At 46.4% G+C, this 13,920-nt stretch overlaps 1 protein-coding gene across 2 annotated transcripts; it reads left to right on the top strand.

The window, feature by feature from the left end:
- Window positions 1-2,938: 2,938 nt before the first annotated feature.
- LOC117090593 (complement C1s subcomponent) lies at window positions 2,939-13,501 on the top strand. 2 transcript variants are annotated; one of them, XM_033222974.1, is made up of 12 exons: window positions 2,939-3,295; window positions 4,190-4,355; window positions 4,930-5,137; window positions 5,352-5,529; window positions 6,711-6,836; window positions 7,562-7,761; window positions 8,290-8,443; window positions 8,987-9,102; window positions 9,512-9,590; window positions 10,115-10,243; window positions 10,914-10,988; window positions 12,318-13,501. In XM_033222974.1, exons 2-12 carry the CDS (start codon window positions 4,351-4,353, stop codon window positions 13,112-13,114), a joined length of 2,067 nt encoding a protein of 688 aa, XP_033078865.1. In that variant the 5' UTR covers window positions 2,939-3,295; window positions 4,190-4,350; the 3' UTR covers window positions 13,115-13,501. The 2 variants fall into 2 exon arrangements, with proteins under 2 accessions (XP_033078865.1, XP_033078866.1); XM_033222975.1 differs by having other exon boundaries at window positions 3,111-3,295; window positions 4,277-4,355.
- Window positions 13,502-13,920: the final 419 nt, after the last annotated feature.

Raw genomic sequence — 13,920 nt, 5'->3', positions numbered from 1 at the left:
GTCCTCTTTTCCTTGCTATTAACTGAAGCATGCTCTTGATGGGGAGGAAGCTGCTGCTACTGCTGCCATGTTTGGTGTTTGGAGAAGTTAATATGTTTTGTTATTTGTTAAAAGCTTACTGAGTACCAGGTATATGCTGAATGCTTAGCATACGTTATTTTGTTTAATCTTGGCCACAATGGGCCCTGACAGTGATAGCTATGTCTTAAACAGGTGCTATTATCCCCATTTTACACCTGATGAAGCTGGAGCTCAGAGAGGCAAAGTAACTTTTTCAAGGTCACACGGCTAAAACAAAAGGTAGTGAATGGTTTGAATTCACTTTGGCACATTCATTCAATCAGCCAATCCTCAGGTACTCACTGAGCATGTTGTATCAGCCATTATTTTTAGTTAGCAGAAGATGAATGTATGAAAGGGATCCTGGATTGCTCGCGGAAATGCCAGGGGAGCTGCAGAGCTATGTGTGAAAGCTCCCCCGCCTGGACAATGGTCAGAACCTGGCTGCTTCTGCTGCCACTTCTTTGGCCGTGCCTTGGATGCTTCAGCTTACAATGCTTACCCACTGGGACTGGATGCTGGGTGCTGCTGAAAACTCTACCTCCTCTGTGATCTTGCTGTGGCCACCACTGTCCCCACAGGCTCCAGGGTCCCTGCTTCCTGGCATTACTGCCTCTGGATTCAAAGCCTGGGCCTCTGACGAATGGAACATGTGTGCATGTGAAACTGCCTTTGCAAAGATGATGACCGTAAGGGAAGTCTAGCATGGGTGACTCCATCTTGCCTCTACCCTCACAGGCTGGCTGTCCTCGATCATTCCTGGGCATAGGCCAAGCTAACCTTGGGAGGAATTTAGTTTACAGTTTAACTCTGAAGGAAAGATGATACTAGTCGCTCCCTAAAACGAAACCTCTCCTTGCTCAGGGACCTGCCTTTGTAAAACAAATGAAAGGCCACAAGATTGAGGATTTTGGGAGGGGCTTGAATTTTGCTAAGATGTGGGTGTAGCTAACCGATGACCAGCCATTGACCCCTAGCTTGCCTTCCTATAATCCCTTACTGCTCAGGAGTCATGCGGCCAGAGGTCACAAGATCTGTGACTTCCCCAATTGCTCCTATAGATAACATCACTATTGTAAAACCAAATATTGGTCTTTTGAGATGTTTTTCAGACTTCTGCATTCTGAAATGATTCATGACTCAACTAGTCCTGTGGCCCCCACCTAGAGGTGGACTTAGTGCACAAGGTCTGTTTTCTCCACTTGTATCATTTTATCTGCAATGAATCAGTAGCACCCATTTTCTGCTCCTACTGCCCACCAAATTATCTGCTCCTACTGCCCACCAATTATCCATAAGAACCCTAGCCTCTGAGTTCTTGGGGAAACTGATCTGATTAATAAACTGCCATCCTTTCACTTGGCTAGCTCTGCGTTGTTAAACTCTTTCTCTACTGCAATACCATGGTCTCAGTGAACTGGTTTTGTCTACGCAGCAGGCAGGAAGAACCCTTCAGGTGATTACAAATTAGCCTGCTCCAGAGCTGCTGAGGAGGGGGGTGACACCCTTCTTGTGCCTGCATCTTCTTTCTTGGGAGGTCGGCTCTGTTCCCAAGTCTGATATGATGGGGAACTCCTCAAATATGGCCAAGCGGTTTGAATGTGGGGCAGCCAGGGGAGCCACAGATGGTTGCATGCACATCTGTGGTCTGCATGACGCTGCTAGACATGGTGGACAATACCAAGATGAATCAGACCCAGCACCTGCCTTCTGAGACCTTACGGGCTCATGATTCTCTTCCTTTTAACATGTATATTTATTAGGTACCATAGTGTACAAATCTTGTTTGCTCAAATTATTTCATTAGGTCCACCTGATAGTCATGTAGGGCGGGCAGGAGTGATGTGATTTGTTTTATATCTGAAGAAACTAGGTCTGTCAATAGTGAGCCAGGTTAAAAAAAAAAAAAGAAATCAGGAAGTTAGGTGATGAGCCTAAGGCCTTACCTCTGGTGAGGAGCAGAGCTAGGACATGAGCCTGTCTTCTGGCTCCAGGCTCAGTGCTGAGCCAACTAAAGGGGCATAAAGGGGAGCTGAGTTCAGGGAAGGCTCTGTGGAGTGGCACTGCCCCTCATTCCCTTGTCTGCAATTCTAAAATCCAAAGGACTCGGAAAACAAAGTCTCTCTCTCTTTTTTTTTGTAATGGGATCTCATTCTGTTGCCCAGGCTGGAGTGCAATGGTGCCCCCTGCAGCCTCGACCTCCCTGACACAAGTGATCCTCGTGCCTCAGCCTCTTGAGTAGCTGGGACTACAGGTGTGTGTCACAACACCTGGCTATCGTTTTTTGTCTCCAAGTTTGGGACTAAAACTCAATTTGGCAGCAAAACCTGACCCGAACTGGTGTCATTTGTAATCTTTAGTTATCCACTTACCATAAGATCAATCTGTTTAGCTGCAGAAATCTTAATGTTTGTTAATAGGGGATTATCCTGGTCCATAAAGGGAGGGAGAGGAGGAGGTATTACCTAATACTGGGTCCATGGACTACATAGCTTTAAAAAAATCTATAAAATTTCAAAATACAGCTGGCTCCGAGGGTTATGGATAAGGGACTCTGGCTTGGATCTGAAAAGGGGCTCAGTGAGGGGGTGGAATTTCGATGTTTGGAAGGGATGTGGAGGCATGCTATGACGAGGCAGCCTCACGCCGTACCACCTTGGGTCTCGGTGTAAGTCATTATCCACCATTACATTTGCTTTAAAGCAGAGATGACTTGCATTTCTGATAACTACTTTCCCTTAATTCATGATTCACACACATTTGGAGGGCTGGGCTTTCTGGGTTTGGTTTTTTCCCCTGGTACCAATCCCCGCCTTTTCCCACAAATCACCTGACTTCCCTGAAAACTCAGAAACACGCCCTTTGGCTGAAAAATAGCATTAAGCAATCGGTGAAATTCCCCATTCCTCCTTTCCCGCTTGGAGCCCTGGATAGAGGCCTCTCAGGCCTGGGAGGAGGATGCTATCCTTGTTTCAAAAGCAGAGGGAGCTCCAAGATCAAGGCTGAGTTACTCTTTCCCTATGTCATGGTCTCCCAGCCCCCTCTGTTTAGATCAGGGAATTTCAGACATGCACACTCTTATGAACAGAACCTGGACAGGGAGGCTGACCGGAGGTTCCTGCAGAGGGAGCGTCAAGGCCCTGTGCTGCTGTCCCTGGGGGCCGGAGGGGTTGCCCAGCGTGCCCACTGGCAGGAGACAGGGGACTGACCCACTTGCTCCTACCAGCTTCTGAAGGTAAAATTCTTACAAACGAGGAGCAGAGCTTTGATGCAGGAAGAAAGAAAGGCAGAAAACGTCACGTAGGAGGGCTTAGGGCAATGATAGAGGGTGACAAAGGCAGAATAAAAAAAAGGCAGAATATAGACAACCTATTTTTCCTAAGCTCACCTCATCCACCCCTACTTCACCCCCTTACCTACCACTGTTTTCAGGGTTAAAGCAATGTTAGCAAGACTTTACTACGAACTGTGGGGAGATAGCTTATATTTTCAGTAAGTTGGCAGGGGAGCGGGGGTGGCAGCAGGGACAAAGCCCAAACAAACTCTGGAAAACGAATGTAGGAAGTTTTTATGTTCCTTGTCATTTGGCTGTCCCTTTTCTCCTTCCTCACGCAACCCTGCCTCAGCGGGGCAGCACTTCCTTCCCGGACTGCTTGTTCCAAGGCCCCTGACTTCCCCTAGTGAAAGAAGCTCCTGCCTCCATCCGTGGGCGTTGGGAGCATCAACAGAGATGCACACAATGATAAACAGCAGACAGGGCTGCTTAAGGAGATAAGGAGATCATGGTTAAAGAAGAGGGGCTGTCCTAGATGGATGGTCATGATGCACGAAGACTGCTGAAAACCCGAGTGGAAATGGGAGCATTGTTCTTGAGGGCAGGAGAGAGACTGATACCGTCGGGGTGGGGCTGGTGGAGGACAACAGAGGAAGAAGAAAACTGGGAGAAAGTACTCGATTCCTTTGGAGAAAAATTAGGAGAAAGTCCAGAGAGGCAAGGAGGGAAGGATACAATTTAGTTATAGTCTAGAAAGTTAGTTGAAGTTGAACTAGGGAGGGTGTGAGGGGCCCGGTGACGTGCGGCGATGTTGGTGATATGGCTCTGTTTAACCTGTGTGTTATCCCTTTGAAGGTGACACTGAGCCCCAGGTGACACCGCACCACCAAAGAAGGTGCCTGTATTTGTCAGACAAATACAGCCAGGCCTACCACCCCTTAGGCTCCAAAGTCCCGAGGTCCAGAAAGCCAGGACCAAGAGACAGGCAGCTCACCAGGGTGGACGAATCGCCAGAGATGTGGTAAGTCATCAAGGATCTCCAGAGGTTACACAGACTCTATTCCCTTCATCTTCTCAAGGAAAGTGCTCATGGGCCAGGCATGATGGCTCACGCCTATAATCCCAGCACTTTAGAAGACCGAGGCAGGAGCATTGCTTGAGCCCAGGACTTTGAGACCAGCCTGGGCAATATAAGGAGACCCTGTCTCTATTAAAAAAAAAAAAAAATTAGCCCAGTGTGGTGCATGTCATCTGTGGTCCCAGCTACTCAAAAGGCTGAGGTAGTAAATACACTTGAGTGCAGGAGGTCAAGGCTGCAGTGAGCTGAGATCGCACCACTGCACTCCAGCCTGGGCGACAGAGTGAGACCCTGTCTGAAAAAAAAAAAAAAAAGAGGGGGGAGGCTCTTATCTGAAGCCTGGGTTTTGGTTTGACGAGGGCCTTTTCTTTATTCCGACCTAAGATTCTCCTCCATGGCCGACCGACTGAGTACCTCTATCTTCTTCCCCCTTTCTTCTGCCTCTGAGAAATAGCGCTTTCTGTCCTAGGCAGCTAGTGCCTGGGTCACCCGCCAATCTATGCCTCTTTTTTTTCAGGTGCATTGTCCTGTTTTCCCTTTTGGCATGGGTTTATGCTGAGCCTACCATGTATGGGGAGATCCTGTCCCCTAACTATCCTCAGGCCTACCCCAGTGAGGTAGAGAAATCTTGGGACATAGAAGTTCCTGAAGGGTATGGGATTCACCTCTACTTCACCCATCTGGACATAGAGCTGTCAGAGAACTGTGCATATGACTCAGTGCAGGTATGTTATAAGCACAAAAAGAATAGGGAGAGAAGACCGGGGTTGAGGTAGTAGAATGAGCATGTGGGAGGGAGAGACACCTGTACTCACAGTGAACTGAAGTCAAGTCCTAGGGGCATAAATGTTCTACTCTCTCTGTCCCTTCTCTTACCTCCATACCAAAATATTACCTTTTCCTAGCTTTTTTTGTTGTTGTTGTTGACTCTTCTCTTAGATAATGTCAGGAGACATTGAAGAAGGGAGGCTCTGTGGACAGAGGACCAGTAACAATCCCCACTCTCCAATTGTGGAAGAGTTCCAAGTCCCATACAACAAACTCCAGGTGATCTTTAAGTCAGACTTTTCCAATGAAGAGCGTTTTACGGGATTTGCTGCATACTATGTTGCCACAGGTAAGGCTCACCCTTCTGCATGTGCCTTGTTGACCCAGCTAAAAGATTAGAAGTGAGAAATCCACTGAGGAACACGTTGAATGGGGATTCTGTTTGTAATTCATACAAAAAGTGTTGACTTGGCCTGGGTCCCTCCATAAATCACTTTTGTGAAATTCAAATGCATGATCATATGTTAGTGGTGATGATGATAATGGTAATAACACATATTACATAATACACAGTAATTTATTGAGAGCCACTGTAAACTGGGTATGTGTCGGGGATTTTTCCTATTTTAACACAATCATCACTTTAACCCTTCAAGGTAGGTATTATTTGCTCCATATAAAGATGAAGAAAATAAAGACCAGGAAAGTTAATAACTTGCCAAGAATCACATGAGGAATGTGTAGTATTTAAACCCATTCAATATATGGCATTCAAACCTTCAAATTCTGGGTACTTCTGTATCTCTCTCCAGGTTAAAATGAAGCTAGGACATCTCATAAAGCCAAACTATTGTTTAGATTTGATAGAAGGACCAACATCATATAAAGCAATGAATGTACTGATTCCTTCTTGCAGAAGACATCGTCATGATGTTTACCTTGCAGAGTGTCATCCCTGGAGCTGAAATGCTCCGTACATGGGAAAAGTCAAGGATCTCTGACATTAAGAGCTCCCTAGGCCGGGCATGGTGGCTCATGCCTGTAATCCCAGCACTTTGGGAGGCTGAGGCGGGTGGATCACTGGAGGCCAGGAGTTAAAGACCAGCCTCGCCAACATGGTGAAATCCTGTATCTACTAAAAATACAAAATATTAACCAGGTGTTGTGGTGCGTGCTTGTGTTCCCAGCTCTTCAGGAGGTAGAGGCATGAGACTTGCTTGAACCCAGGAGGTGGAGGTTGCAGTGAGCTGAGATTGCACGACTGCACTCCAGCCTGGGTGAGAGAGTGAGGCTATGTCACACACACACACACACACGAGCTCCCGTATAGCTGTGTAGTGGTAGGGTTCAACCCTGGAATCATATGTCAGGAGAGTAATATAGAATAATACCAGCCTGACATGCGATCCTTAGAGAGATCTTTAAGCAACAGGCCTTTCCTACTTTTTCTTACACTTAGGTTTTGGGTTTAACCTCATTCTCCCTTCTTGGTGTTTGTTCTTGACCTCAGCCTCTCTCTACTCTTTGTAGACATAAATGAATGCACAGATTTTGTAGATGCCCCTTGTAGCCACTTCTGCAACAATTTCATTGGTGGTTACTTCTGCTCCTGCCCCCCGGAATATTTCCTCCATGATGACATGAAGAATTGTGGAGGTGAGCTTGGTATCAAGAGGGTCGCATGTTCCTTGGGATTTGGAATGACTGGGGCCTCAGAAAGGGCTTTGTCCACCCTTCCAACTTCGATTAGGCCCAGCCTTCATTTGGCATTTCTTCTTTTTTATTTTAAAATTTATTTGTTTGTTTGTTTATTTATTTATTATTTTAAAGAATTTCAGTAGTTTTGGGGGTACTGGTGGTTCTTGGTTACATAGATGAGTTCTTTAGTGGTCAATTCTGAGATTTTATTGCACCTGTTACCTGAGCAGTGTACACTATACCCAATGTGCAGTTTTCTCGACCCCCTTCCAACCTCCTCCCACACTGAGTCCACAGAGTCCATTATATCACTCACTACTGGCATCTATTCTTAGTTACTCATAAGCTGAGATGAAGCCACAAGAAGGGAGGAAGATAAGACTACAGGGTAAAGTTAGTTAATTGGAGAAGAGAGATAGATGCCTGTAAAGAGTCTACTGGGGGCTGTTCATAACCAGAAAAGGCTCCATCCTAAGCAGAGTGATGGAAACCTAATAGGGCTTGGGTGTTCCTGCTGATATGTACTGCATGTGTAATTGCTGCATGCCTCCAGTTAGGGCGGGGATCTCAGGTTAGTTTGAATGGAGGACTGTCAGTTTCTGAGAGAAGGAATCATAGAATAGTACAGGAATTCCTTTGCTTGATGCTGTATTTGATTCTCCCTTTCACTTTTTCTCTCTTAGTTAATTGCAGTGGGGATGTATTCACTGCACTGATTGGGGAGATTGCAAGTCCCAATTATCCCAAACCGTATCCAGAGAACTCAAGGTGTGAATACCAGATCCGGCTGGAGGAAGGGTTCCAAGTGGTGGTGACTGTGCGGAGAGAAGATTTTGATGTGGAACCAGTTGACTCAGAGGGAAACTGCCTTGACAGTTTAGTTGTGCGTGACAGTTGATTAATACCCCCACCCTCAACTTACACAAAGAGATCTCTCCCTGAAGACAAAGAAAAATTTTTGAGACAGGGTCTTGCTCTGTTGCTCAAGCTGGAGTGCTGTGGTGCAGTCAAAGCTCACTGTAGCCTTGACCTCTTGGGCTCAAGCAAGTCTCCCACCTCAGCCTCCTGAGTAGCTAGGCCCACAGATGTGCGCCACCATACCCAGCTAATATTTTTATTGTGATTATTATTATTATTTTTTACAGAGATGGGGTTTTGCTATGTTGCTCAGGTTGGCCTGAAACTCCCGGCCTCAAGCAATGCTCCCACCTTGGCCTCCCAAAGTGCTGGGATTATAGGCGTGAGCCACTGCACTCAGCCTGAAGATAAAATTATCTTTTCTCCTGACCCTTATTTTCCTTCTTCTTCTTTTATGTGACATTCAATGCCTCTCTTACTTTTATCTCCCATCTTCCAATTTTACCTCTTTCCTTTAGTTCTTTCCCTCTTCTGATTTCATCATTTCGTTCAGTTTGTTGCAGGAGATCAGCAATTTGGTCCTTATTGCGGTCATGGATTCCCTGGGCCACTAAATATTGAAACCAAGAGTAATGCTCTTGATATCATCTTCCAAACTGATCTAACAGGGCAAAACAAGGGCTGGAAATTTTACTACCATGGAGTGAGTAACCTAGAAGTGCCTCTTTGGTTGGTGATACCAAAGCCCCCAAACAATGTGGGATCAAAGCAGGTAGATGATCCAGGCACAATGGAAGCACTTGTGATCTCAGCTACCAGGGGAGGCTGAGGCAGGAGGATCACTTGATCCCAGGAAGTAGGAGTCTGAGTCCACTCTGGGCAACAGAGCAAAACCTTGTCTCTAAAACAAAACAAAAACAAAGCAACAATAATTTGAAAAACAGATAGATTGTTGTTCTGATAGTATCCTGAGATACTTCACTTCCTCAGGAAAATCTAAACCAGTCAATGGTTGCTAGGAATGCCTCAACCCCTAGTAATCCTTTAACTAGACCTGAGAGTGCAGACAGTTTGGGGGTGTTTAGTTGGTAATGCCATATGATTTTAGACATCTGCTGTATTGGAATGTTAAGCATCAGGAATGAGGACAACTGAATGATTTTAGAAAGTGTGAGAATGATGTAAATAGAATGAGAGTCTTCAACTATTTAGTAATGTTTTTTTCTTGCCCCAACTTCTGTTCCTTCAAGCAATCCCCTGTCCTAAAGAAGAAACTCCCACTTCTGTTTGGGAGCCTGCGAAGGCAAAATATGTGTTTAGAGATGTGGTGCGGATAACCTGTCTGGATGGGTTTGAAGTTGTGGAGGTAAAGTACCATCTTGGCTTCTCCCTAATCCCTGGCCCCAGATCAGGATGAGTGTACTGAAATTGTCCAGTTGTTTACCAACGTAAGTGTGTGATCAAGGTATAACGCCTTTCCCATAAACACAACAGCTTAAGATCTGTAGTTCTCCCTTGTGAGTCACAGAGCTCCCTTGCCAGCTTGGCATTCTCTCTCTGCCTTCAGTCTTCTTGGGGAAGGGGGTTGACACGTTGGGGCAAAGCTATCTGTCAGCCTCATCTCCTGGGTGCTTTGGGTCAGTCTGCTAAGATGTTCCCAAGCTTCTTGTGGTGAGGACTCCTCATTGATCCAAGGCCAGAGATCAATTCCAGTTTTGATTTTGGTTTCCCATATCTCTCTTCAGAAATAAGTGGTGATGTTTATTATTCTCCAGGGACGTGTTGGTGCAACATTTTTCTATTCGACTTGTCAAAGCAATGGAAAGTGGAGTAATTCCAAACTGAAATGTCAACGTACGTGTCTCTTCAAAGTGGAAGTCTTTCTTTTTCTCTCAGAGAGAATGGAAAGATCAGCACATCCCAATTCAGATGCATGGTTTCCTCTTAGGGATGTGAGGGAGTGGGTTGGGTTTTTGAAGGGAAGCCAGTCATGGAGGCTTTTCTAGTTCAGCCCCGAATCTGTTCCCAGGCCAATTAGATCGGCACGTTTCTTTCCAAGAAAGGGGCCTTGGGATAGGTCAAGTTAATGGCCCCATGTGGGTGCATTTGTGGCTTCCAGTGGGCCTTCACCAATCACTGAGAACCAGGCTCTTCACTACAGCTTTCACAGGGTCATCTGAGTTGGCATCTCAGTGGGCCAGAGAGCTGAGAGATGCCAGCTGGGGAGGATGGCCACAGAGAGGCTGGTGTGGGGAGGTTCATCCCAGGTGTGCCTGTGGATATGGGGTGGGGAAGCAGTGAGGGTGAAACTGGCCCCTTGACTCTTCCTTGGAGGAAGTGGCTGTCCTGACTGTCGTTCTCCTTCCTTGGTCTGGTAGCTGTGGACTGTGGCCTTCCTGAATCCATTGAGAATGGTAAAGTTGAAGACCCAGAGAGCACTTTGTTTGGTTCTGTCACCCGCTACACTTGTGAGGAGCCATATTACTACATGGAAAATGGAGGAAATGGTAGGTTTCTTCTACTGGAGGAGAGAGAGTGAGAAGGTGTTGGAGGATAAATAGCATAATCTGTCTGTGCCAGAGAGAGTTTGGAGACAAATGAAGGCGATAGGCCAGACATTGTTCATCCCCTTAGCTTCATCTAAAGATACACTTTTCATATGGAGCAGGGCACGCTCAGGGCAGCACCAGTCATAGGGAATCATAGAGGTCACCAGCTCAGCTTCACAGCTGCCGCAGGAATTCCTCTGTAACATCCATTCTGTGGGATTACCCACCTTTGGACCAGTTATTTCATGTACAGCCCACAGGAGCAATGCCTTCCGCTTCAAGCCAGCAAGCTACACTGACTGGCTTTCTTGATGTGGAGGCTTTGGTTGTGCTAGATGAAGGGCTGGATGAGACACTATACATTCTCCGCATTGCTTTGTATTTTCTTTTCCCACTTTCCCAATGCCTTCTTTCCTTCTGCTTTGGAGATGTTCCCTTTGTCTCCCCTGGCGGGCTAGAGGCCTGAGGGATTGGAGGAAGATATTTTTTTCTGGCTTATTTAATCTGATTTACTACTTGAATCCCAGAGGAGCTGAGGCTCTGAAAGAATGGGGCAGGCTGTGGGGGAATGGAAGAGGGAGCAAAGATGTGGTGGTGAGTGTGGCCTGTGTTCTCTGTGCTATTCCAGGGCAGTATCACTGTGCTAGTAATGGGAGCTGGGTGAATGAGGCGCTGAGCCCAGAGCTGCCGAAATGTGTTCCAGGTAAGGAGGGCCGAGGCTTGGGGAGACATGATAGGCATGGGTGAATGGGAGTCACCTTCTGAAAGCAGCTGTAACTGTCTTGGGAAAGGACTGAACAGTGGCCTGCCAGAGTCCAGCTCAGTGAGGTGGCAGTAGCATTGTGCTGTGGGCTGCTGGGGCCGTGGGGAACCTCCTCAGCTACACTGAAGCCAGGCCGACTGCAAGGAAATATAAGCGTCAGCCAGCGACAGTTGTTGTCTGGTAATGTAGCTGCAATGAGAAGATACAGAACTGCTAAAAACAGGGCCTGAAAACTGAGAGTGAGTAATCAACATTCAAAAACAAGACTAGTTAAATAACCTAGTTATTATATTAAACGTTTATATGGCAGCAAGATATCGAGGAATTCAAGGAACGAGGAAGATCAGAGTTGGGTAGCAGAAGGCTGGGGCAAATCCAGTAGGATAAAGACCATCCTGGTTGTTACTGAGAACTAAAGACCAAGCTTATTTGTTGTGTTTATTATCTCATTCACGTCCTTGTAACAGCCCTGTGAGCTAGGTGTCATTAGTCTTACTTGACCGGTCAATGGGTGGGTGCAAGTTCGCAGAGTTAGCAAGTTGCGAAGGCCAGCTTTGAGCCCAGGTCTGTCTAAGTCCAAAGCCTGTTGTGCTCAACTTGGAGTCCCTCCCGGCTGTCTAGCAAGGGATTTAGGTAAGCAGCTTCACTTGAATTCAGTTATTAGTATAACTGAATGGTAATGGCACCAGTCACTGGGAGTGACAGGTCAAGGCCAAAGAAGGGACCCCTCTCTACTTCCTAGGCTGACCTGTGGTTTAGTAGGAGGGACTCAGGTGCCACTAGGACTCCAGTAAAGAAGGCGATTAAAGTTTGATCTGGGCATCTGAAGAAGGCAGAAAGCTTCCTTCCTCCACCAACTGTGTGAGAAAAGGGTTTCCAGCACTGGCTCTTGGTTGGGCACTGGCCTCACATGCCGAGTTGGGAAGTGGAATGGGGACCCCTGCCCCCAGAGGGGCTGTGAGTCACACTGTGGATAGTGTGAGGCACTAGTGCATCTGGACTCAGTGATTCACACACTGCCTCTGGTTAACTGAGCTCTCCCATGAGCCTGCTATGACATTAGCAAAGTGGGGTGTTTAGGTAAGACCAGGGTGGGTCAGGTATTGAGCTTGTTGACCAAATAGGATTAACCATTTTGTACTAGAGAACCCTGCAACTTAGCAAGTAAAATTATTTGAGTGGTTGGAGGATTTGCAGGAAGCCAGTATCATTTCTTGCTCCTTCCCCGTGTTTTTTTTTTTTTTCTTTTTTTTTTTTATTCCTTCCTAGTCTGTGGAGTCCCCAGAGAACCCTTTGAAGGAAAACAGAGGATAATTGGCGGATCCGATGCAGATATTAAAAACTTCCCCTGGCAAGTCTTCTTTGACAACCCATGGGCTGGTGGAGCGCTCATTGATGAGTACTGGGTGCTGACGGCAGCTCATGTTGTGGAGGGAAATCAGGAGCCAACAATGTATGTTGGGTCCACCTCAGTGCAGACCTCACGGCTGGCAAAATCCAAGATGCTCATTCCTGAGCGTGTGTTTATTCATCCGGGATGGAAGCTGCTGGAAGTGCCAGAAGCACGAACAAATTTTGATAATGACATTGCACTGGTGCAGCTGAAAGACCCAGTGAAAATGGGACCCACCGTCGCCCCCATCTGCCTACCAGGCACCTCTTCTGACTACAACCTCATGGATGGGGACCTGGGACTGATCTCAGGCTGGGGCCGAACGGAGAAGAGAGATCGCGCTCTTCGCCTCAAAGCGGCAACGTTACCTGTAGCTCCTTTAAGAAAGTGCAGAGAAGTGAAAGTGGAAAACCCCAAAGCAGATGCAGGGGCCTATGTTTTCACTCCTAACATGATCTGTGCTGGAGGAGAGAAGGGCATGGATAGCTGTAAAGGGGACAGTGGTGGGGCCTTTGCTGTACAGGATCCCAATGACAAGACCAAATTCTACGTAGCTGGCCTGGTGTCCTGGGGACCCCAGTGTGGGACCTATGGGCTCTACACACGGGTACAGAACTATGTTGACTGGATAAAGAAGACTATGCAGGAAAATAGCACCCCCAGTAAGGATTAATCCAGATACATCCCACCAGCCTCTCCAAGAGGCATGACCAATGCATTGCCTTCTGTTCCTTATGATATTCTCATTATTTCATCATGACTAAAGGAAGACAGGAGGGAATTATTTAAATAGAACTTGATTGTTGAGATGTCTGGCTGGAAGTAGAGGTAGAGTTTGATCATAGAATTGTGCTGGTCATACATTCATGGTCTGACTCCTTGGGGTCCTTTCCCCTGAGTACCTATTGTAGATAACACTATGGGTGGGGCACTCCTATCTTGCACTATTCCACAGGGACACCTTAATCCTTTGTTTCCTCTTTACCTGTTCAAAATTCCATTTACTTGATCATTCTCAGTATCCACTGTCTATGTACAATAAAGTATGTTTATAAGCAAATTTTGGCTGACTTACCTCATTCCACACCAAACCCTCAGAATTATAGAAGGGGAGTGGGATGAGAAGGCTGTTATGTCACTGAAATTGGGCATCTAGCAACTAATATTTAATTTAATTGTCATGAAAACAGGGAATTCAGCTTTTCTTCTCTCTTCCAACTGCGATTTACTGAATATTGTGGATTAGTATGAAGATCACAAGTGTAAGGCATCATATTCTAGTTTTGAAATTCATTAATACTTACCTGGCCAAAAAAAAAAAAAAAAAAAAAAAAGGAAAAATAAGGAAAAAAAGAAACTCATTAAATCTCATCGGGTGCATGGCTCACACCTGTGATCCCAACACTGGGAGGCTGGGGTGGGAGGAATACTGACCCAGGGGTTCAAGACCAGTGTGAGCAACATAGGGAGACCCTATCT

The sequence above is a fragment of the Trachypithecus francoisi genome, unplaced genomic scaffold (genome assembly GCF_009764315.1).
Source record: "Trachypithecus francoisi isolate TF-2019V2 unplaced genomic scaffold, Tfra_2.0 Lachesis_group11, whole genome shotgun sequence".
NCBI lineage: Eukaryota > Metazoa > Chordata > Mammalia > Primates > Cercopithecidae > Trachypithecus > Trachypithecus francoisi.
Note: the sequence above shows the minus strand (reverse complement) of the source record. Positions and strands in the feature narration are given on the sequence as shown.